Below are 24015 nucleotides of genomic sequence, written 5' to 3' on the forward strand. Positions count from 1 at the left end.
ACTGCCGCCCCGGCGACGCCCCCGCCCCGCCCCACGAGCGCCATGTGGCCGCTCCCCGCCGGCTTCCTCCTCCTCCTCCTCCTCCTGCTCCTCCTGGTGCTGCTTTGCCGCCGCCGCCGCCGCCTTCCTGCCCGCCTGCCGGTGAGTAGCGGGGGAGGGGGAGGGGCTCCCTCTCTCGGGCCTCCTTTGGGGTTTCTCCCCCCCCCGCGAGGAGGAACGGCCCCGGGAGTGGGGGGGGGCGGCATTGGGTTCCCCCAGGAGGGCTGGAGCGGCCGCTGCTCCCCCGGGAGACAGACGCGCCCCGGGCCCGGCGAGCGAGGGAGCGAGAGCCCCGACGGCGGAGCCCCATGGCTGGGAGAGCAACGAAAAGGCCTCCCGAGCGACGCCCCGCCCCGCCCCGCCGGCCGCGCGAAGTGGGCCTAGGAGTGGGGTGGCGGTGCCCTCGCCCGCCGGGACCGCAATCCGGCCCCGTCTCTGGCTTGCTCGAGGCAGACTCTTCCTTAATTGTGGGAGCATAAAGCGTCGCCCCCGGGGTGCGCTCCCCAAAATTGCTGTTGGAGAGGAGCAGGCAAACCATCATGCACGGCGGAGATACGGTTCCTTTCCTTTATTAAACTGCCGCCCAGCGGTGCCGTCTCAACAAACCTTCAACTCTGCCCCCCTCCCCAGATTGTGTTGCATCATTGCAGGCCCGGGGTGGGGGGTGGGGCTGCTGCTGGGCCAGATAAGGCAGCTTGGCAAAGGAGGAGAGGATGCCCGTGTCTCCCTTGCCTATCCTGTGGAGCCCTGCTCCAATTAACCCGTGGAACCACTTGCCTCCAGAAGTAGTGGGTGTTCCATCAATGGAGGTTTAGAAGAGACCCGACAGCCACTTGTCTGGAGTGGTCTAGGCTGGATTGGTCTAGGTTGTAGTCCAACCCCCTGTCTGAGCAGGGGGTTGGACTAGAAGACCTCCAAGGTCCCTTCCAACCCTGTTAATCTGTTATTCTGAACTGGGATGGACTTCAAATTGCAGGATTTAACTGATTAGCAGTGACCAAAGTCATTCAGCATATCAAGTAATAAATATAATTAACAGAAATCAACGCAGCTGTAAGAATCACGGTAGTCTGACTCCTGCTCAGGTGGGGCTCCCAGTCTTACCCAACCACATCCTGGAAAAACTGGTCCTTCTCAAAGCTTCCTACCTATTAAAGGAGGGAATTTTACAAGAGGGGCGCCTGCTGAGAAGGCTCCCTGTGGGCCTTGTCACCGGAGGAGGACACATGGTCTGCAGCCCCTACTTCCCCTCCAGGTGGGCAGATTCTCTTTGTAGCCAGTGGGTGGTTGAAGGTAGCCAAGTCTCCAAAGCCACACAGAATTTGGGAGGAGACAGTCAGACACTCAGGACAGCTTCGGCAGCATTGATGTCATTTGACAGTTATGGTTGGCGAGTTCTCACCACGCTCTGGGTCTTGGCCACGTTCTCCCCATCCAGACTCCAATGGTTTCCAGGAGAGGGGCCAAAGTCCGTGTGGAGCCCAGTCTTGCCAAGGTCATGTCCTTCACTGCACAAGGAGCACCTGTCCTGGGCAGGGCCTGGGTCAGCTGAGGCAGCTTTTCATCCCAGGGTGGGGATGAACAAGTGCCAGGCGGATACCCAGCTGTGTCTCTTCCTCTGCCAAGCTGGCCTGTTACTTTTTCAATAGCAGGCGAGGACGAGGAGTGATGTCTCTTCTCCCCAAGGTCCCTTCTGTGGGTCCTAAGAAGGGGAGACACACGCACACACCTGTCTGGCTGGATCTGGAGGACAGACATCCGGGGTGGGTGGGGGTCCCCTGGAGGACTTTCCCTCTGACTCACTCTTTCCCTCTCCTTCTTCTCTTGCTCTTGGCACACCCTCTGCCCCCTCTGCTTGACCTTGAGGGGCCGCGTGCCTGTTGAGCTCTCGCAGAACCTGCTTTTCAGACTGAATGCCAATTCGGGCCGGATTTCTCCCCCCGCCTCCCCATGTCTGCTGAAAGAGCAAGCTGGCCAGGGTGGGAGCGTCAGTGCAGATGCCTTGCTAAGAGGACAAGTCCTTGCAGTGTCCTCCGATCAACTCCATGCCCAGCCCCTGCCCCTTTTTAAGGAAGTGGGTTGAGAGGGGTGGTACTGCAACTCTCGACGCTTCTGAAGGAAACGGATTATCTGGACCTCTTTCAGTTGGGCTTCGGGCCCAGATACGGGACCGAGACACGGCGCTGGTCTCATGCATGGATGATCTCTGGCATGAGCGAGATGGCAGTTGTGCATTCATCCTTGTTCTTCTGGACCGCTTCTGACAGCATCGGCCAGGCTCTCCTTTTTCATCTTCACTTCTTGGCTTCCGCCTGGATTTCTCCCCCTGGCTGCTTCATTGCTGGGCAGTCTTGGGCCACACTGACCCTCCTTCTTGTCCTCCTGCAGGCCAAGGGGAAAGCGGTGCTGATCACAGGCTGTGACAAGGGCTTCGGCCATGCCTTGGCCAGCCATCTTCACGCAGAAGGATTCATCGTCTTTGCCGGCTGTTTGCTCCTGGTGAGGAATCAATCCCATCTCTGAGCTGACATCGCCTGGCGGAGGCTTTCAGGTTTCCCTTGAGAGTCGGGGGGGGGGGAGAGGGGTTCACCTCATGCTTCCTCCTCAGTTTTGGCCCTCCACAGGAGGTGGGAAGGGAGGAAGGTGAGTCCCATCAGCCCCAATAGGGCTGTGCTTGTCCTCAGCAGCTCCTCCCCCCAATGGTTTTCCCCCCTGTCTGTTGGGCAGGACCAAGGAGGAGATGGTGCCCAAGAGCTGTGCCACCTGGGCTCTGGGCGGATGCACGTCCTCCAGCTGGACGTGTGCTGCGAAGAGCAGGTGGCCCAAGCCCTCCAATACGTGGAGGCTCGATTGGAGGACCCTGCCCGAGGTAATCATCAAGGCCCTTCCTCCCACCTCCCCATGGGCCCGCTGCTCCCGGCAGATGAGGGCATCTCACCAGGCTCCCCTGAGAGCAGCGGGCAGGGACTGAACTGGGCTTCATGCATGGCTCCCTTGGTTTTTCCCGGGTCTGTTTTGCTGCGCCCAACTCTTTGGCCACTCTTTGTTGCTGCTGAAGGTAAGTCTCTCGCTTTCTGGACAGGTCAGTTCAGACGGCTGGAGAGAAGGGCTTCCTCGGGAGGGGGAGGAGGCTTCCCCGCACTCGTAAATCCAGAAAAAGAGTCTCCTCTCTTGTGGGACAGGTCTGTGGGGCTTGGTGAACAACGCTGGAATTGCCTCCTTTGGAGACGTGGAATTCACCAGCATGGAGAAGTACCAGAGGGTGGCTGACATCAACTTATGGGGGACCATCCGTGTGACAAAAGCTTTTCTGCCCCTGATCCGCAGGGCCAGAGGTAGGAAAGAGGGTCTAGAGGGATTGGGGGGCACAGGGACACACTTCTGAAGGCCCTTTGGCCTGTGGGCAAAGCATCTTGCACAGGAGTGGATACAGAGTGGACAGGCAGCAGAGTTCTGCCTACACTGCCGAGTGTCCAGCAAGGATCAGCCAATGTCCTGGGTGGCTCTGTTCTCACGTGCATTCAGACTGCCAACGCAAAAGGGCCAGTAGTTATGCAGAGCACGTGTGCAAGAGTTTGCATCCTCTGTGTAACACTGGCATTCCTCAAAGGTATACAGCCTTATGCAAGAAGATGGGGGGAGGCGGGCAAAGGAAAGATCCCCAGGCACGGAGGAAGAGGGAGGGGAAACGAGAAGCCTGCCAGGGACGTGCAGCCTCCTAGTCCCCCAGAGCAGGAGGCCAACCCCATTCAGGTCTCCCATTTTGGGATAATGAGAGCCAAAAAGTGACCAAGACGCTGCCCAAGCAGCCTCCTCTGGATGTGGCATAACTAGGTCCCAGTGGGAAGGGGCCCTTCAGAGAGCAACTGGTGGAGCTCTGGTAAGTTCTCCCCAAGGCCAGACCCTGAACTGGGTAGCCTGACTGGTTCTCAGCTCCCCTCCCTCCCTCCATGCTGCTGCTGCTCTCTCCCACCGACATCACTCACTACCATCACCCCCATGCAGTTCTGGTCTCTGCTCCCCTGCAGGGCGGATCGTCAACATGAGCAGCATGCTGGGCCGAATGGCCAGGCCGATGCGCTCCTCCTACTGCGTCTCCAAGTTTGGGGTGGAGGCCTTCAGCGACTGCCTGCGGCAGGAAATGTATCGCTGGGGTGTCTCGGTGGTGGCCATCGAGCCGAGCAACTTCATCGCAGCCACAGGGATCCTGACCCCCGAGGGCATCGAGGCCGAGGCCGAGCGCATGTGGCATGGGGCCAGTGAGGCCATCCGTGCAGAATACGGAGAGGCCGACTTCCAGGAGAAGCTCTCTCGGATGAAGGGCTTCGCGCACAGTGGCCTGCGGGACATCTCCCTGGTCCTGGACGCCCTGACCGAAGCCCTCGCCGCACGTCACCCCTACAGCCGCTATACCCCCATGGAGGCCTCCTGGTGGTTCTGTCTGCAGGCCGCAACCCACCTGCCCACCGCCCTGGCCGACTGGCTCTTTGTCAGCTAGGCAGCCCCAGGTCGAATGGAGAAGCCGTCCCTTGGGGCCTCCTCCGAGGGGGTGGTCAAATCATGTCCAGGTGAATTAAAAGCAATCATAGTAGCCAAGATAGCTAGGTCAGGGGAAAAAATCCCAAATCCATTGAGACAATCTCTCTTAATCAGAGTGGCAGAAAGGGTCATAAGACAGAGCCAAGTTCTGCGCTTTCAGAACTCTCCCTAATGCAAGATGCTTAGATGGGGGCGGGGGGGGGAGGGCACATTTTAACAGAATAAGAGTTGGCAGGAACCTTGGAGGTCTTCTAGTCCAACCCCCTCCTCAGGCTGGAAACTTGTAGAAGATGTTGCAAACCCTTATTTGCCTGGTTCACCCTTGAACCCCGAACACCATCCAGCCTTGCTTGATGATGGGAGTCCACACGGCTGGAAACATCCTGAGGGGAAGCGGCGATGGGACCCAAGTCGCCTGCAGAAAATGTGCCTTGCGTATGTGGTCCAAACTGTATATGTAATTTCAACTGACTTTAATTAAACTACATTTTTAGATTTAATTACACTTGGCTTAATGTTTGCCCTGCCCCGCCTCCTTGCTGGAGCCTCAGTGCAGCATCTATTTCAACAGTTTTCTTGGATCAAGGAGCCCTCTGCCCATGCTCTGATGCCATTCGTGCCTTTTTAAAGTTCCCTTACGTTGGAGAGATACGTCACTGGCCAGAAATTCGCTCTTGCAGGTGGAGCAGTTCTGTACTCCACATTCTGAGTGCATCCCACAAGGTGCTAATGTGACACAATCTCTTGGTTCACACAGAACGAGCCATGAATTGGCCAGGATTGGCACTACCTGAACCTGGCATTCTGACCTGGCTAGGTCTGCTGGGCAAAGACGAAATCCAAGAAAGGGCCAAACCTGCTTTGGGATGAAAGCTTCCCTTTTCCACCGGGGGGAGGGCGGGGCTCTTGGGGACACCTTTTCAGGCAGCCAATCACCTAGTGCAGGTGGCACCAGAGCCAGCAGGGTGACTGGGCAACCCAGATGCCCCTCTTGCACTTCCCTCGTGCAAGGGAGATGCCTGGAGCTGCACCTCTGCTCTGTTGGCACAGGGAGGATGGGGGGATATAATCAGACATAGCTGCGGGCTCTTTTGGCATAATATGACAAGCTGGGTTACTCAAGCAGCCCTTGTGGGGTGGTTGCATGGTTGGAGAGTCAGTGGAGGATAGCGAAGAGGGTGAAGCCTGCTGTGCGAATGCTGCCTCATGGCCCAGTCTTGCTCCCTGTTGGCATCGTCCCGAGGAAGACAAGCATAACTCTCCTCACAACTTTCCTCAGCCTTGTCTTCATCATGCACAGACTGGGCCTCCCCTCCCCAGCTCAGGGGGCAGAGGACATCCCTCTCCTCCATAGCGGCCCCCCTGGGGTCTGTACCTCCCCAGGGTGACCCAGGCTGTGCTGTTGCTAGGAGAATCCGGCCAGCTCGCTGCCAAGCAAGGGCCATAAACCCCCAAGGCCAAAGTCTGCTTACCTCAGGCAGCTACAGCAATGGGGAGGAAGAGGGTCCCTGCCGGGCCTGCTTGGCCCTAAAAGCCTTGCAGGGCCTCCCGCCATGCTGGCTGAGGGGACGCAGGGCTGCCCCCCTTACGCCAACTCCAGAGGGGTCTGGAAAGGGCAAGCAGCCAAGACTGGACTCCCACAACCCTCCCTGCAGTGTCCTTGGAGGTTTTGGGCCTAGCCTTCCCTGCAGCTCCTGCCACCACCAACTTCCCGCAGCTGGGAGGGAGGAGCTGGCCAGAGACCCTTGCTGGCCTCCTCTCTGGGGTAGGGGCAGAACTGGCCAGCATTTCAGACCCAGTTCCTCTGCTGTGAGAACATGTCTGCTCCTTCTCAGTGTTCCTAGGACCCATCAGCCTGCTCCGCTCTGGCCTTTACACCAATTTGGGGGAGGGATGGCAGGAGAAGCACCGGAAACGCTGAGTTCATTTGCGGAGGCCAGGAAAAGGCAGTCGATGGATGACGGGTGGTGTGCAGGTAGAGAGAGAGAGAGAGAGAGAGAGAGAGAGAGAGAGAGAGAGACTGGTAAAGGCTCCCAGGGAGGAGAGACAGGCTGCCTGGATGTCAGCCCAGCAGGGTGGACAGGAGACAAAATGGAGTTCAAGCTGACGATTTACTTAAGATCACTTACCTGGGGTTGCTCTACCAAAGACTCTGCAAAGAAATCAGACCCAGCTGGAGTTTAGCATTTAGTGGCTGAGGTGGGATTGTACCGGAAGGCAAGGAGAACTGTGTTCCTCCTGTAACACACCAACAATGGTTCCAGTATGATAAGGCCTCGCTGGCTCTTCCTGGCAGTCTAATCGCGTCAGTGGAAAAGTGGAGGGTGCCCATATCTGCCAGGCCAAGAGGGTTTGAAGCTGCTGAATTGAAGCTCCTGCTTGCTGAAAATGGAAGAAAGTACATACAAGACCGGATATACCTATACTTGGAAGGGGATGAGCCCACCCTGCCATGGGGTCTAGGAACCTCTTTCCTCTGGTCGTGGGCCAGGCTGGCCCCCAGCCCGCCAATCTCTCTGTTCCACTGGGCTGCCCATGAGGCAGGCGCCTGGCAGGGCACAAAGTGGCAAAGGGCAATCTGGGTCCACAAGAGTCAGGAGACCGTCCTTCTGCACCCTGCTTTTTCCACACAGGAGGGACGGCGGCTCCTGCGGCCTGGCCTGACACCCACCACTGGGGATCGCAGGTGGGTTTTGGGGCAGGGGAACTGGATTCCCCTTTGCTCACAGTTCCACCAATTTCGTTACACCAGGCCTGATGCTCTTGCAAGTCTTCCCTGCAGCTAGTGGGAAGCTGAGCCGGGTGGGGAGGAGGAACAGCTGTGCTGGGCGGGGGCAGAGCTGTCCTTGCTTAGAGGACCCTCTCCCAAAGACCACCATGCAGAGAGAAGGCAAACTCAACATAGTAGTTGTACATTTTTTCACCAGGCTGTCAAGGTTCTGACTGATGAACCCAACCAAGGCAGCAAATTGAGATGATCAGGTCTCTTTAAGCATAACTTTGAGTACATCATTTTGGCATGAAGCCGTGGGAACACCCTGAAATGCGGAACCCGAATGCCATTTTGTGGAAAAGGCAAATTCTGGGTTGAGGATCATTGTGAGGAAACATGAAGATCAAACTGCCAAAGCCACAGTTCAAACTGCAGGTCCCCTGCCTCTCTGGTCTCCTTCCCAGTGGGACAGATTGAGCAGAGCCCCAGGCAGAAAAGGGGAAAGATTTTAAAGCCTGTAAAAAAGGCAAGAACTTCTGGGTGCTCTGGAAAGGTATGGGGGGGGCAGGAGCCTTGACCTTGTTCACGATGCCTTTTCACAGCCTGGCCTCCTGCTGGGAGCCCCCCTCCCCCCCTCGCCTCCTTTCTCCTTTGTGGCCCTCCGTAGCGACTTCCAGGCATAGGTGAGCCAACAGGCATGTTTCTTCCTTCAAAAAAGGCCTTGTCCGGCCAGGGATGTTCCAGGCCCGATTCTGAATGACGTCACAGAACTTCATCCCGTAAGGTCCAGTGATGTCACACTGCGGAAGGCAGCCTGCTCCACAGGGCACGTTGGAGCCAACAGGTGCTGCTCTTCCTTGTGAGTAAGCTCATGCCATGTTGCTGTGACGACCTCAGAGAAGGGGCCCAGGGGCTGTTTTTGGGTGAAACACCCCCATAAGGAGAAGGGAAGGGGACTGTGGGAAAACTCTCCCAATAAAGTGCCTTTCCGTTGTCCTGTAGAGTCCCCTTCCTGATCTGGGCTGCCTTGAAGGGCTGACAGCCAGCGGCCTCACAGAGGCTGCTGCTGCTGCTGCTGCTGCTGCTGCTGCTGCGGGAGAGAGAGTGGGGCATGGGGTCGGGTCACCTCAGCTGCCCCCTTCAGGCCTGCAAAAGATAACCTGGGAAGGGGACAGCTGGAGGCGGCTCTGCAGAGAGGCCCACTGGCCTGGGGCCTCTTTCTCCCTCCGGGTGCGACCTGCCTGGGCTTCTCCAAGCAGAGCAGAGAGGATGATGCGGCTGATGCAGAGCAGAGCGACCTTGGACACGTGGAGGCAGCTGTGGAGCAAGTCGACAGCTATGTCCGGGCTCAGGTACTATGGCTCAGCCGCCACGGAGCAGCCCAATACCTGATCACCAGGTGCATTTAGCATGCCTGTTGGTCAGAAAGATTCTACAGGACTCCTGACCCTCTTGCCCCATAGGCTGCCAGGGCTCTCCTGCTGGGGCTTTGTTTGGCAGGGGCAGCAGCAGAAGGGGTGGAGACATGAACCATCAAAGGAGCCATGTTGCCAGTGAGACCAGGAGGCAGCCCCACAGCCTGGAGAGCTTCAGTGGGCCAGCCTTTGTGTTCAGACGTGGAGCCAGAGGGGAGGGGGAGCATGCACCCCTGCCCTTAAGAGAGATCCCTTGGCCCTGCTAGCCAAGGAACAGGAGCACTGCCAGGGAAGGGACCGCACTGCAAGGCTGGCCAGGCTTGGCAGGACAGATTGTGGGAAGACAGTGGCCAGTGGAATAGCCCCCTGCATCGGCTCGGGAGGGGAGACGGAGTCCCGCCAGTGGTAGGTTTCAAAAATTTTCACTACCGGTTCGGTGGGCGTGGCTAGGTGGGCCCGGTGACTGAGTGGGTGTGGTCAACTTGACATAACTCATGTCCATGCCCATTCAGTCACATGACACACACACCCCAACCTAGCCACGACCACAGGAAAAGGTATTAATTTTGGAATTTCCACCTATCTACTCCCGCCCTCCCTTCACCAGTCACCCCTGTTTCTCCTCCTTTAGCAGCCCTGGCCCTAGCCCCGCTTCCTCCCCAACCACCGCCTCTTTGTTCAGGCTGATTACCTTTTGCGGCGGCTGGTCCAGAGTCCAGAAGGCAAGCTGACTGGAGTTTTCGATGGCCCCCTGCCTGCTGCCGCTGCTGGAAAGTGGCTGACAAAGAGGTGGCGGCTGGCCGCAGGCTGCCGAAAAGTACCAGAGGTCAGGGGAAAAGGTGCCGCCGTCGCTGCCATGGTCTTCATGCAGGCGCATCCCATTGGATTTGCAAGGCAATGGGATGCACATGCGCAAAGACCATGGCTGCGATGAACATGGCATGCGGGATGAGCAAGCAGCAACCGGTGGACCGGTTCTGGGGCGTGGCCAGCTGGTCATCACTACCAGTTCGGTGACTTTGGCCAAATTTCCACCAACGGTTCACGCAAACTGGTGTGAACCTGCTGAATACCACCTCTGAGTCAGAAGCAGCCATGGCTCGGCAATTTCTGCCCTGAAATTTGTTCCAAGGCTACACCCTGCAAAACACACAGGAGTCCGGGTTTACATAACATCTCTGCCTGGCTTATTGGGGGTTCCATGTGAATAAAACCAAAGAAGATGGGAGCCAAAATGAATCTTCACAAAGATGCCCCTGGGGAGCAATGGAGGAAGAAAGGGGCATCTGGCATCCTGGCCAAAGGCAGGGTGAAGAGCCCCTCTTCAGGGCACCTTAGAGATCACAGGAGGGCCAGGGGCAGTTCGGCTCTCTGGGGGAACCCCACTCTAGGTGCTGCTCCAGTGAAGGTGGGCTCCCTGGTCTCCATAGGTGGCACTGTGCCAACTCAGCCAGATGGAAATCCTAAACTGGGCAGTTCAAGGGGTTGGTAGAGGCCCATTCCCACCTTCAGTGACTAATGGCATCTCCTTTCGCAGGCTTCTGTCTCCTTCCTATTTTGTGACCGACCAGAAAGTAAAATATTCTAGAAACATCAAGACGGTAAGGAAGACCGACCAACAAGATGGCTGCATCTCCTTTAGAAGTGGCTTTGCGCATCTAGACTGGGATGGGGAAACCTCACTGGCTCATGGTCCAGGGGCACCATAGCGACCCCACCTGAAGAGAGACTGGGGCAACCAGCCTCAAGCTCTCTCTCGGGGGGGGGGCGGTGTCTGTGGAGGCGTTTCAGGGCCACGTGTGAAGACCTGGTCTGCATCTGCCAGCTTCTTTCCCAGCACGGAAACTGCTGCCCAATGAGCCTAAACAAGGGGAGGATTCAGGCAGCAACCAGCAGCTCCCATTTGGCCAAATGCTCCGGGGTGGCATCTCCAAGAGGGGGAGGGGGCTTGCTCTGTGCTCCCCACTAGCTCAGGGTCCTGAACTTCAACGTGTGTGTGTGTGTGTGTGTGTGTGTGTGTGTGTGTGTGTGAGAACACAGGGTCAGCCATCCGCAAGTCAGGCTAAACAGGAGTATTTTCCGCTAGGAATCAACATCTTTTGTGGAAAACCTATTCAATGGACAGTTGGAGCCTAAAAACCTCCTTCCTTTCCCCTCAGGTAGGTGGGTCAGGGCACATAGGAGGGGTTTGAAGGGTGCTGCCGGGCAAGACCGCTGACCAGCCCCAGGTGCTCGGGGTTGGCAGTGAATCTCCTGTCCTGGCAGCCTCTCCGTTGCCCTCAGCTCTCTCTCCGGAGCAGGCCCAGGTCTTGCAAGCCATGGTGGATCCCTGCGTCCGATTCTTTGAGGTAAGGCCAACAGAGGTTTCCCTCCTCCTGAGCTCCCCCAAGAGAAAGTCCTGGCAGGAGGGCTGTGCTGGCTTTGTTTCTGTCTGAAAACGGGTAGGAAGTCAACGACGCAGCTGCCAATGAAGAGCTGGGCAGCATCGAAGAGGAGACCGTGGCGGGCCTCAAGTCGATGGGCTGCTTTGGGCTGCAGGTGCCAGAGGAGCTGGGGGGCATCGGACTGACCAACACCCAGGTGAGGCTCTTGCGAGACTCCTGGAGGGAAGCAGGGGGTCCTTCTTGTCCATCCTCCCCCAGACACAGGGACAGAGCTACCACTGAGGGTTGGGGGCACTTACCCGCCTCCCATGCAGAAGCGGCAAAGTCAGAGGAAAGGTCCCTCCTCTCCTGTCGCTCCCTGGCTCTTGGGCCAGCAGCCGAGGGCAGAAAGACTGGTGAGGGCCCCCCTCCTTATGGCTGCTGGGAGGGCAAGGGGCGGCACAGGGACTAAGAGAAAAGGTTCCTTGCAGCTCAGGGCTGTCCTGGGGGTGGGGGGTTTGTCCTGGGCGCTCTCTGAGCTCGGCTGTTTCCTTGCAGAGATTTCACGACCCAGCCAGGGAACTGGCACTAGGAGGGAATGGGCTTGGCTCTGTTTATAAACGATATAGGTGGTCCTAAACTTATGACCACAATTCAGCCCAATCGCTGCTAAGCAAGATACAGTAGTAGCCAAAATTGTGGAAACCTTTTGGGAAAAGTATTTTTGAGGTTTGATGGCTAATAACACCACTTTTTTTGGAGTTTCAAGATAATCATATTCCACTGCTGGAATGGCCTGGGAATAGCCCAGACCTTCACCCAATTGAAAATCTATGGAGTCAGCTAAAGAAACTTGTTACTCAGACGCGACCCAGCAATAAAACCCAGTTAATAGAAGCAATCATTCAATCTTGGTTTTATATTATAACAGCTGCAGAACTAAAAGACTTGGTTCACTCCATGGGAAGATGTTGTAAGGCCATAATTCATGCTAAAGGTGACCCAACTAAGGATTAACTGACATGGTGATCATTTTTGTATATCTCGTTTTTTCTACGTTTCACTTTTCTTTATACTGTAACTGCTATTCTAATAGCAAATCCTTCATAAAAGTTATTGTATTACATTCTTGATTAAATTATCTTTCCATTGATATGTAATTTTATGGTATTACTCCAAAAAAAAAAAAAAATGGTGTTATTAGCTAGTTTTAGAAAATACACTTTTCCCAAAAGGGTTTCACAATTTTGGCCATTACTGTAGTTGTTAAGTACATTTTGCCCCATTTTACGACCTTTCTTGTCACGAGTGTTAAGTGAATCACTGCAGTTGCTAGTAAACGTTGTTAAGTGAATTTGGCTTCCCCATTGACTTCGCTTGTCAGAAGGCGGCAAAAGGGGGTCATGTGACCCTGGGACACCGCGACTGTCATAAACAGGCCAAGCATCCGAATCCTGATCATGTGACCATGGAGATGCTGCACCAGTGACAAGAGTGGTCATAAATCAGGTTTTTCAGTGCTGTTGTAACTCCAAATGGTCACTAAACAAATGGCTGTAAGTCAAGGACTGCCTGAAGGCTTGTCAGGCCAGTCTTGGTAGCTCCTTGATTTAGGTATTTTTTACTGCTTGTTTGTTTGCCTGGAGTTAATCCCTGTTTATCAATTCAGACCAATAATCAGGCAGGAAATGGCCGAATCAAAGAACAACTGAGGAGAAAACAACCGCATTCCCACCAACCCCAGCAGGGCAGCCGCTGGGTGTAAGCAGAGAGCAGACGCCTCTCCCTGTTTTAGCACCAAAGATCTTCCCTATTTAGAGACAGCCAAGCTCAGAGAGCCCCAAGTCACCAACGGAGGGGGGCGGGGGGGAGGGCTGATACGGCCCTCTGTAGCCTCCTGACAATGTGCTTCCTCCTCCTCCTCCTCCTCCTCCTCCGTGGCAGTACGCTCGCATGGTGGAAGTGGTTGGGATGCATGATCTCGGCGTGGGCATCACCCTTGGTGCCCACCAGTCTATTGGCTTCAAGGGCATCCTCCTCTTTGGAAACAAGAGCCAAAAGGAAAAATACCTCCCCAGGCTGGCATCTGGTAGGCCACCCCCCCCCCCAAACACAGTGGCTGAGCCAGGGCTCCCCAAGCGAAAGGACTAGGTGGAGAGACAGCTGTGCCTGGCATGAGCTGAGCCAGGAAGGGGCAGGAGTGGGCCCAGATCTCAACACACGATGTGCCTGTACGTGTGAATATCTGCTAGGTCTGGCCTCTTGCTCCCCCCACCCCCCAACTGTTTCTGAAGGCCAGAGAGCTGCAGGTATTAGGAGGGTGGGAAGGGGTCCTTGGAGGGTATAGGGAGTGACGGCCCTTGGCAAGGCTGCCGCTGTCTCCCAGGAAGTCTCCTCTCTCTCATCCAAGGTGAGGCATACGCGGCCTTCTGCCTGACCGAACCGTCGAGTGGCTCAGACGCAGCCTCCATCCAGACAGTGGCTGAGCTCAGCCCCTGCGGGGGCTTCTACACGCTCAATGGGAGCAAGATCTGGATCAGGTGAGGAGCAGGAGGTGGGGAGGGGTTGCTGAGCTGGGCAGAGGACTCTGTGGCATGGGTGGTTCCCAAGCTGGTTACTGGGCTCCACGGCTGGTGGCCAGCCGCTAGCCTGGTCTGCCTCACTTCCCTTCCAGCAATGGGGGCACGGCCGAGGTTTTCACGGTGTTTGCCAAGACTCGCATCAAGAATGTAACCACGGGGGAAGAAACAGACAAGATCTCGGCCTTCATAGTGGAGCGAGCTTTTGGGGGGGTGAGCAGGTGAGTCAAGGAGGCCCTGTGAGAGTAAGGGGCTGCAATGCCGCCAGTGGTCAGCCCTGGGCGAGTGGCCTTCCTTTCCCTCCCTCATCCATTCTGAAGCTCATCACTGTCCCCTCCCTGAGAGGGAGGGCTGCCCAGCGGAGCCAACTGTGATGGGCAGCTGTGATCTGCCCTATTCCCTCTGTGTTTGTGCCCTGCAGCGGCCCTCCGGAGCAAAAGATGGGGATCCAGTGCTCCAACACGGCCGAGGTGCACTTTGAGGACGTGAAGGTGCCCACGGAGAACCTGCTGGGGGGGCTTGGCAGAGGCTTCCAGGTGGCCATGCACATCCTCAACAATGGCCGCTTCGGCATGGCTTCAGCACTGGCCGGCACCATGCGCAGAGTCCTCCTCAAGGCGGTATGCTGGCAAGGAGGCCATGATGGCTGCGGTAGGGGGGCCCTCGCCCTGGCCGAGGGGGCTCTACCCGTCTTGAGGTTCCTTACTCTTGGTCTGCATAGGTGGATCACGCGGCAGACCGGCAGCAGTTTGGAAAAGCAATCAGCCGCTTTGGGGCCATTCAGGAGAAACTGGCACACATGGCCATGTTGCTCTACGTGACTGAAGTGAGTGCGGCCGGCCAGCCCCTTCTTGGGTTCCCCCCTCAGTCCCTCGATTGATATAAAATTGCCTGCAAGATGGGCTTCAGGTTGCTGCCGTAGACGCCCCCCCCCCAACTTGAGGGGTGGCACAGCCTCAGAGGGCAGGGCCCTGGTGTGAAGCTGCCCATCTATGCCCTGCCCTTGCAGGCCATGGCCTACGTGCTGAGTGCTAACATGGACATGAAGGTGCCCGACTACAAGCTGGAGGCGGCCATCAGCAAGATCTTTGCCTCCGTAAGTGGGCCTGGTGGGGGGCAGCCCTGCTTTTCAGGAGGTGGTGAGCAGCAGCTGTGGAGACTTTCCCTGATCCCCAGCAATGGAGGGAAGTGGGGCAGATGGCCGTTGGCACCCTGCTGCGTAAGTGGGGCACTCTCTGGGTCGAGAGGCCCCGGCTATCTCTGGCCAGATCTCCATGGCTGGTCAACCAGCCTTCGGCTGCAGCCCCAGAACCTCTTGGAGCCACAGCTGGGGAGGCTGGGCCAGTCAGCCTTGCTATTCGTGTCCCCAGGAGGCAGCCTGGACTGTGACTGATGAAAGCATCCAGATCCTGGGTGGGATGGGGTACATGAAGGTAAGTGCCCACTGGGCTGGGTGGGGTCTCCCAGGTCAGGACATGGACCGGCTCCTCCCAGGCCAGGTCGGGGCCCAACAAGATCCCCTGCAGGCTGCTGCTTTCCCTGGGCAGGAGACGGGCGTGGAGAAAGTCATGCGCGACTTGAGGATCTTCCGCATTTTCGAGGGCACCAACGACATTCTCCGCTTGTTTGTGGCTCTGTCGGGCATGGAGGCAAGTGAGGCCAACTTTGGAAGCCAGTGTGGTCCTCTCAGGCAGCCCATCCAGGACAAGCAGAGCCTGAAGCCCTGGGATTCTCCCCCCCCTCCCCGTGAGAAGCTGCTTCTGGGTGGCTCTGAAGGAGGGGCTGTAACAGAGAGAGCCCTCTTCAGAGTCAGCCTGGATCTTTGCTCTCCCCACAGCTGAACGTGCAAAAGCCTTTCCGCTCCTCTGCAGTTTGCACAGCCACCCACTTCCCCCTCCACCCCCGTCAGAGGCCCTTGAGCAGCAGCCTCCCTCTTACAGCCCTGGCAAAGCGCCCCCCCCCCTCGTTGCCTGGGTGCCTGGGAAAAGACGCTCTTGTCCCTGCCCGCTTGCTAGGCTACAGCATCCCTCTCCCTGAAGCACAGCCATCCTGCCCCAGCGCCCTGAAGTGTGTATGTCTGTGTGTGTGTGGGAGATTGGGGACAGAACCTGCTCTCTGCTCTCAGTATGCCGGGCAGACCCTGAGCGGCCTGCGCAAGAACCTTTCCGACCCACTGCTGCACATGGGAGCCATCTACAAGGAGGTGGTGATGCGAGCAAAACGGTGAGGCTCCTCCCTGGGGGAAATCAGGGTCTGAGGAGGCCCCCCCCAACAGCTGCACCCAAGATGCCCCTGCCTCCACCAGGGCTTCCAAGGCCTGCTGCTGATCCCCCCTCCCCCCAGTGCCACACCCCTATTCAGCAGATGCCCCGCTGTCTTTTTCTCCTGCAGCAAAGTCGGGGTCCCCACTGGGCAGACGCTGCAGGGCCTCGTCCACCCAGAACTGGAAGACTGTGCTGCTCTGGTGAGAGACCTGCGGGAGACCCAGCAGGGCGGGCAGCTTTCTCTGGGCATACTGGCCAGATGGCAGCCAAGTAACCTCCTCTGTTCCAAGCTCCTCTGTCCAAAGAAACCTTCCATGCAGCTGGCCAATACCTTCTGGCCAGACGCTGAAGGGCCTCGTCCAAGGGACACCCTGAGCCCTTCTGGATGGAGCTTTCCTCAAACCCTTTTCTTACTGGACCCCCTTCCTAAGAACCAGAGTTAGAAGTTGCCCTGAGGGGCTTCCAAGAACGACTCTCCTCCTCCAGGGGTTGCTCTTGGGTGTCCCCAGGAAAGCAGCCAAGATGGCTTTCCTACGCACCTCTTCCTCCGGGGGAAGCAGGTAATGCCCGTCTCCTCCCCACAGCCACCCCACACTGGGGCCCCAGGCTCAGCAGCTGTGCGAGAATAGCTGGGGAGGGGAACATCTGGAGGAGAGGGCACTTGCTTTGTGGTCCATGGGGCCACACTCAGCTGAGCCCCCCCCTCCCCGCCCGATTTCACTCCTCTCCTGCAAGGTCACCAGAGCTGTGGAGCTGTTTGGAGAGACCATCGAGAGTCTGCTCTTGAAGTACGGCGCAGCAGTGACAGGTACAGGCCCCAAGAGAAGTGGGTTGCAGGGCATCCTGGATGCCCATTGTACACACTCCTTTATGGCACCCAGAGGCCTCTAATGGAGCTCAGGGCTGCAGCTGTGGGGAAACCTTGGCCAGCTCGATTCTCTTGTAGGGGGAAGGGAGGAATTCACTGTTAGAGGCCCCTCTGGAGCCTGGATAGCTCTGCAGACAAGGCACTGTAATTTAACACCAGCTGTCTGCAATTAAAGTAAGTTTGAATCTCACCAGGCTCAAGGTTGACTCAGCCTTCCATCCTTTCTAAGGTAGGTAAATTGAGGACCCAGTTTGTGGGGGCAATAAGCTGACTTTGTATAAAATATACAAAAGTATGAAGGCTATTGCTTGACGCACTGTAAGCCGCCCTGAGTCTCCAGAGAAGGGTGGCATATAAATTAAAAAACAACAACAACAAAAAAAAACTGTCCCAGCCAAGCCAAAGAGACAGCTGTTTCCACTGTGGAAATGGGGGGGAGGGGAATGGTCCTTCACGGGACATTCTGCGGGACCCACAGCAGTATCCGGAGTTGCTGCAGAGGCAGCTGGACGAAGGTGCTGGGTGAGGGCTATCCAGGGGCCTGACCTACCCTTCCTGGACTCTCCCCAGACAAGCAGTTCCACCTGAGGCGCATTGCAGACGCTGCCATAGACACCTATGCCATGGCTGTGGCTTTATCCAGGTAGGAGGAAGGAGGTGGGACAGGACAGGAAGCAGGTGCCTGCAAAACAAGCCTCATCCATCCCCCCCTTCCAGGGCCAGCCGCACCCTCTCCCTCGGCCAGCCCACTGCTCAGCATGAGAAGCTTTTGTGCCAGACGTGGTGCCAGCAGGTAAGACAGACAGGTGCAGCTCCTGGGCTCTGCTTACTCTTGGGCAACACTGCTTGTTGGTGGATTCCTAGTTTGGGGACCCCCTGCCAGAGCCCTGCCGGCTTTCATCCTCTGCCTTCCACCCCTTCCCTTTCACAGCCTGCTGTCTCCTCCCAAGCTATGGGGCAAGAGGCAAGATGGAGCATGACAGCCCGTTTCCTACCCAATCAGTGGGAATTGGGAGGGGGGGGGGGGTTAGGCTTCAGCAAAACGCCTGGCAGTAGCCACAGAATCCTCCAAGCAGTCTGGCTCTAACCTCAGCTGAGGGCCTTCTTAGAACCCAGCCAGATCAGAGCAGAAGCCACATCAGGGACCCTTGCCTTGGCCTAGCCTTGAAGGAGCAGCACCCTCACCTCAAATCACGGCTTCTCTGACTGGCCTGAAGAGTGCCGTACCCTCCTGCTTCATTCAGCACCACTGAGCAGTGGGTCTTCAAAAGAAGGACTGAGGGTGACATGATAGCAGTCCTCCAATATTTGAGGGGGAGGGAGTTCACCTATTCTCCAAAGCAGCTGAAGTCCCAAAGATGCTTTTTTTCAAGAGGCAACCGGACTTTCTGGTTTTTCTTTGAAGACGTTTCGCTTCTCATCCAAAAAGCTTTTTCAGCTCTTCAAATGTCTTCAAAGAAAAACCAGAAAGTCCAGTTGCCTCTTGAAAAAAGCATCTTTGGGACAACCATGACCTGGATGACTGAGAATTTCCATAGACAAAGCACCTGAAGGCAGGACAGGAAGCAATGGATGGAAACTAATCAAGGAGAGAACCAACCTAGAACTCAGGGAGAAATTTCCTGACACTCAGAACAATCAGTGGAACAGCTTGCCTCCCAGAAGTTGTGGGTGCTCCAATACTGGAAATTTTTAAGAAGAAATTGGACAGTCATTTGTGTGCAATGGCAGAAGGTCTCTTGCTTGAGTAGGGGGTTGGACTAGGTCCCTTCCAACTGTTATTCATGGGGATAAAAGCATGGCTTCCACCCTTTTGCCAGAAGGGCACATGGTGAGACCAGTGGTGAGATCCTACAAAAACATTGTACATCTTGTCTTCACTTTGGAGAGGGGGTGGGTGGACTGATCCAGGCTTCTCTCTCTGTGTAGGCCTTCCTGCGTGTGCAGGCGTCTCTGCAGGAAGCCAAATCTGCCAGCTGGGAAGAGGTCTTCACCAGCATGAAGCTGATCTCAGATGCCTTAGTGCAGCACAGAAGCACTGTGGCTTCCCATCCCCTGGGTTTTTAAAACTAGGGATTTTGTTTAGCATGGAACCAAATAAATGCTTATATTATCCTTCTACTAAAGCAGTCTTCACATGATTTGCTGGTGTCTCTGTGCTCTTGTTGTTGTGTACTGGCAGCTCTTCACATCTGGAGAACTGACTGACTGGCATTCAAGATGCATTGGAGTGTGGGAAAGGGCCTAGGAGGTCCTGGAGGTTAAATGATAATTTTTTTAGATACGAAGAAAATGTAAGAGAGTGTAAAAAAATTATGAAAGAGTTTTTTGCTATGAATATGCAAAAGGGTACATCTATGGAAATGGTATGGGATGCAAGTAAAGCCTACATGCGAGGAATTTTGATATATTTGAATAATAAATATAGAAAGAAACAGGCGGCAAAAAGAAAATTAGAAGAGGAGATTAATAAACAGGAACGGGCTTTAATAGCCAACCCAACAGATAAGAAAATTAAAGAGGCAATCAATTTATTGAAGGGTCAGTTTAATATGTTAATAGCAGATCAAGTGGCAACCAACTTACAATATGCAAAACATAATACTTTTTGTAACGCCAATAAACCAGGCAGGTGGTTGGCATATTTGTTAAGGAAAAAGCAGAAAGCAAGGATAATAGAGAAAATAAAATACAAGGGTAAGGAGGTTTATGAGCAAGAATTGATTAAAAAAGCTTTTTTAGAGTTTTATTCAAGGCTGTATACTGGTGATAAAATTCAAGAATCAATTGCCTCCAGAGATAAGGAGAATCCAAGACCTCGGTGCCTTCCGCCGTGCCCTTAAAACCTTCCTTTTCCAGCAAGCCGGGCTGGCCTAATTTTTTTAAGTGTTTTTAAGTGTTTTGTTTATTGTTTTTAATTAATGGGGCCAAATTTATATATGTATATTTTAACTGTATTTTAATATTTGTACTTGATGTTTTTACTTGGCTGTTCACCGCCCTGAGTCCTCAGGGAGAAGGGCGGTATACAAATTCAAAATAATAATAATAATAATAATAATAAAAAGATATAGATAGATATCTGCAGAAAGAGAATATTTGTATAACTTCAAAAGAGCAGAGGGATAGCTTAAATCAATTGATAACTTCCAAGGAAATTATGTTTGCAATTAAGCAGTTGAAAGTGGGTAAAGCTCCTGGAACGGGTGGTTTGACAGCTATTTATTATAAAAGTTTACAGGAGGAAATGGTGGAACCACTGAAGGAATTATTCAATAATATACAACAGGGAGGAGAGCTACCTCCAACTTGGAAGACAGCATTTATTTCGCTGATCCCAAAAGATGGGCAAGACTATACAGATCCTAAAAACTATAGGCCGATTTCACTTTTAAATACAGACTACAAGATTTTTGCTAAAATTTTAGCAAACAGATTAATGACAGTTATGCAGCAAATGATTCATCATGATCAAACTGGTTTTATAAATGGAAGACGAATGAAAAGTAATGTAAGGCAGATTGTCAATTTATTAGAGTATTTGGGAAGGAACAACCAGGTCCCCGCAGTACTAGTTTTTTTGGACGCTGAAAAAGCTTTTGATTGATTGAATTGGGAATTTTTATTAAAATTAATAGAAAGGATGCAATTTGGAGAACATTTTACACAATCTATTAAGGCAATATATCAAAAACAAACAGCGCAAATAATAATCAATGGTGGTTTAACAGATAATTTTAATATAGAAAAGGGAACAAGGTAAGGCTGTCCCTTGTCTCCGTTATTGTTTATTTTGACGCTGGAAATTTTATTAAACAAAATACGTGGGACTGATATAATAAAGGGAATTAGAATTAGACGGCATGAATATAAGCTACAAGCATTTGCGGATGACCTGGTGGTTACCTTAGCCCAACCGGTACAATTGATTACAGCCTTGATGGATATAATCTGCTCATATGGACAAGTATCTGGTTTTAAAATAAATACAGCTAAAACAAAGATAATAGCTAAAAACATTGACAGAAGCCAGAAAGAAGAGATAGAAAGGTTAACAGGATTTCAAATAGTTAAGAAGGTTAAATATTTAGGGATTTATATTATGACTGCAAATACGAAATTATATCAACATAATTATGAACCGTTATGGCAAAAAATACAGAAAGAGATGGAAAATTGGAAGAAATTGCAACTGTCTTTGCTGGGTAGGATAGCCGCTGTAAAAATGAATATCTTACCAAGATTTTTATTTCTTTTTCAAATGATACCTATACTTAAAAAAGATGAAAATTTGAAGGAATGGCAGAAGGGCATAAACAAGTTTGTGTGGGCAGGGAAGAAACCACGAGTTAATCAAAAGATAATGCAAGACACCCGAGAAAGAGGTGGTCTTAAAATGCCCAATTTAAGACTGTATTATGAAGCTGCTACCCTCTCAGCAATTACAGATTGGATAAATTTAATGGAGGAAGAGATACTGAATATTGAAGGATATGGTCTGGTCTACGGCTGGCATGCTTATCTATTGTATGACAAGAAAGTAGATAAGACTTTTAAAAGTCACATATTAAGAAATGCTCTACTGCGTGTCTGGAAATAGTATAAATATAAACCAAAGGATAAGTTACCAATATGGACAGTACCCAGACACACGATAGAGAATATAAATTTGGAGCAAAAGCAAGATAAGTTTACATATAAGGAGTTAGATTACAATTAAAATCTATGGAGCAATTAAGAAAAGAAGGAATTATTAAGACTTGGTTTCAGTATGGTCAGCTGCAGGCCAGATGGAGAGAGGATCAAAAAATTGGTATTTTGCAGCAGGATGAGAATTTGATAAAGCAAATAAGAGATAAAGGTCAAATGCATATTAAAAGGTTGTATAATGTATTAGTGGAAATAGATTCGGAAACAGAGCTAGTCAAGGATTGTATGATAAAATGGGCACAAAACATAGGTGAACCAATAATGTTGGATACATGGGAAAAGATATGGGTTAGAAACGTAAGATTCACACAAGCTCAAAACTTAAGAGAGAACTTTTACAAAATGTTTTATAGATGGCATTTAGACCCAAAAAAACTAGCCTGCATGTATCCAAATTTACAACCCAAGTGTTGGCGATGTGAATGTGAAGATGCTACATATTTTCATATATGGTGGACATGTAAAAAAATTAAGGCTTTTTGGATAAAAATATGGTGGATTATTCAAAATATTTTAAGGAAAAAAATTAAATTTACACCAGTTTTTTTTTTTGGGAATAGTCACAGATTGTACTGTAATAGAGACTAAGTTGGTTTTGAATTTAATAACAACTGCCAGGTTACTGGTGGCACAGTATTGGAAGAAGGAAGATCCACTTACCATTGAGGAATGGACATTAAAAGTTGTGCATCAGAGATGGCAAAAATTTCATCATATCTTAAAGATCATTCAAATGAAAGATACATATCAGAATGGAGAAGATGGATTGACTATATACAAAAAAAGTATCCGAACAAGAAGATTCATATAGCTTATGAATGAAATATTTTTGAGTAGTTTATGTTTATAGTTTTTGAGTTATAAGGAGTTAAAAATTTAGGGAGAATATGAATGCAATAATTTGTTAGCATATTTTAGCTTTATGTTTGTGAATGCTATACCCTTTGCCTGTTCTGGGAAGTCTAGGGAGGGGGATGGGGGGGAAGGAGGGGAGGGGGAAAGGGTGGGGGGGGGGGAGAAAATGTATTTCTTATAAAACTTTTCAATAAAAAAAAAAGCATGAAGCTGGTTCCCTTGCTCGACCCCCAAAGAAGTCTCAGTCCTGCCTCAATTAACAAAGTAGCACAGATTGGAGAGAAGGCCCCTGCTGAACATTTTTTTGGATTAGCCAAGAAGGCTCCACACCCATTTATTTATTTATTATTTATTAGTCGCATTGTTATGTCGCCCAACTCCCGAGGGACTCTGAGGGACTCAGGTGGCCCTGAAGTGGCTTCAACGACTCTCTAAAACGGGTGTCAAACTCACGGCGTCATGTGACATATTGGGACTTTTTTCCCCTTTGCTAAACCGGTCGTGGGCGTAGCCAGCGCATGACGCATCCAGCCTGCAGGCCGTGAGTTTGACAACCCTGCTCTAAAAGGATGTAAGTGACCAGCTGTCTGCAAGGAGTATAAATCCTTCCCTTCCCCACCATCCAGTCAGAGCTGAAGAAGCTTCTGGGATGAGAAGTGAAACATCTTCAAAAGAAAAAACAAGGAAGTCCAGCTGCCTCCTGAAAAAGCACCTTTGGGATTTCCATGACCTGGAAGACTGAGAATCTCCATAGACCTTCCGCTGATGATGTTACCTAGCCTGGTGACGAAACATTTGGAAGCCAAACAGCAACTTCAGTCCACCACCAAAATCAATCCCTAATCTGGTCCTTCAGGTCTTCCAATAGCGCATCAGTCACCAGTGTAAGAGTCCATCCACCTTGCGGCTGGCTATCTTCTTCTCTTTCCTTCCAATCTTCCCTACACCTGGACCTTTGCAGAAGTGTTTCCAAAACAGGGTAAGTTTCCTTCCATTACTCATTATTTTCTTGGCTGTCCACTGTATTCTCCGGACTCTTCTCCAAGACCACAGAGCACCCCTGCTCTTGCTAGCCTCCTCCTTCCAACTTTGCTTCCAGTGTCCCCCAGGGCTCTGACCAGGCATGGCTGTCCCCCCTCGCAAAGCCATGAGGAGCGTCCAGTGCCTCTTGGCCTGTGGCAAACCACATGGTGCCTCCTCTCTCTCCCACCCACCCCACACGTGGCCTCCCTCTGCTTGGGATCAGCCCTTTGAGCCCACTCAGCATCCCACGCTGTTCTGACGTGGATAAAATAAGAGCTATATTAGGATAAGTAGATTTTAATATTTACACTGTACACACTACCACTTTAGCCATGAAAGTCAGTTGGGTGACTTTGGGGCAGTCACCCTCATAGGGTGGTGGTTGTGGAAAAAAAGAGGAAGGTTGTTACGTTCGCCAACTTGAGTTCTTTATAAAAATTATAAGTGTGATACAAATAAATACATTTTCTGTTAGGAGTGAGTTTTCCTTTGCCAGAGCTCTTCATGTACGCTATGATCTCTTCCAACCCTCTAATTCCAGGCATTAACTGGATGTGCTGGAATCGGGGTTGAAGAGACTGGTTCCTCCAGTTTAACAGCCCCCAGCAATTCCCCAAAACAAGAGGCTGACTGCCAAGCTGAAAGAG

At 52.6% G+C, this 24015-nt stretch overlaps 1 protein-coding gene and 1 pseudogene across 1 annotated transcript; both read left to right on the plus strand.

The window, feature by feature from the left end:
* The first annotated feature begins 42 nt into the window (after positions 1 to 42).
* Positions 43 to 5078, plus strand: LOC139318240 (D-beta-hydroxybutyrate dehydrogenase, mitochondrial-like). Its single transcript, XM_070945584.1, has 5 exons — positions 43 to 141; positions 2428 to 2538; positions 2767 to 2908; positions 3222 to 3374; positions 4068 to 5078. The coding sequence occupies exons 1-5, from the start codon at positions 43 to 45 to the stop codon at positions 4535 to 4537; spliced, it is 975 nt and encodes a 324-aa protein (XP_070801685.1). The 3' UTR covers positions 4538 to 5078.
* Positions 5079 to 7879: 2801 nt separating this feature from the next.
* LOC139318098 (very long-chain specific acyl-CoA dehydrogenase, mitochondrial-like) lies at positions 7880 to 18847 on the plus strand (annotated as a pseudogene).
* The last annotated feature ends 5168 nt before the right edge of the window (positions 18848 to 24015 follow it).

Source organism: Pituophis catenifer, unplaced genomic scaffold (genome assembly GCF_029215685.1).
Source record: "Pituophis catenifer annectens isolate HBS135680 unplaced genomic scaffold, rPitCat1.0.hap2 SCAF_6, whole genome shotgun sequence".
Lineage (NCBI taxonomy): Eukaryota > Metazoa > Chordata > Lepidosauria > Squamata > Colubridae > Pituophis > Pituophis catenifer.

Coding starts and splice junctions, on each gene's coding strand:
- LOC139318240 (XM_070945584.1), top strand. CDS start 43: ATGTGGCCGCTCCCCGCCGGCTTCCTCCTCCTCCTCCTCCTCCTGCTC. Junction 142..2,427: donor GCCTTCCTGCCCGCCTGCCG/GTGAGTAGCGGG, acceptor GTCCTCCTGCAG/GCCAAGGGGAAAGCGGTGCT. Junction 3,375..4,067: donor CCTGATCCGCAGGGCCAGAG/GTAGGAAAGAGG, acceptor GCTCCCCTGCAG/GGCGGATCGTCAACATGAGC.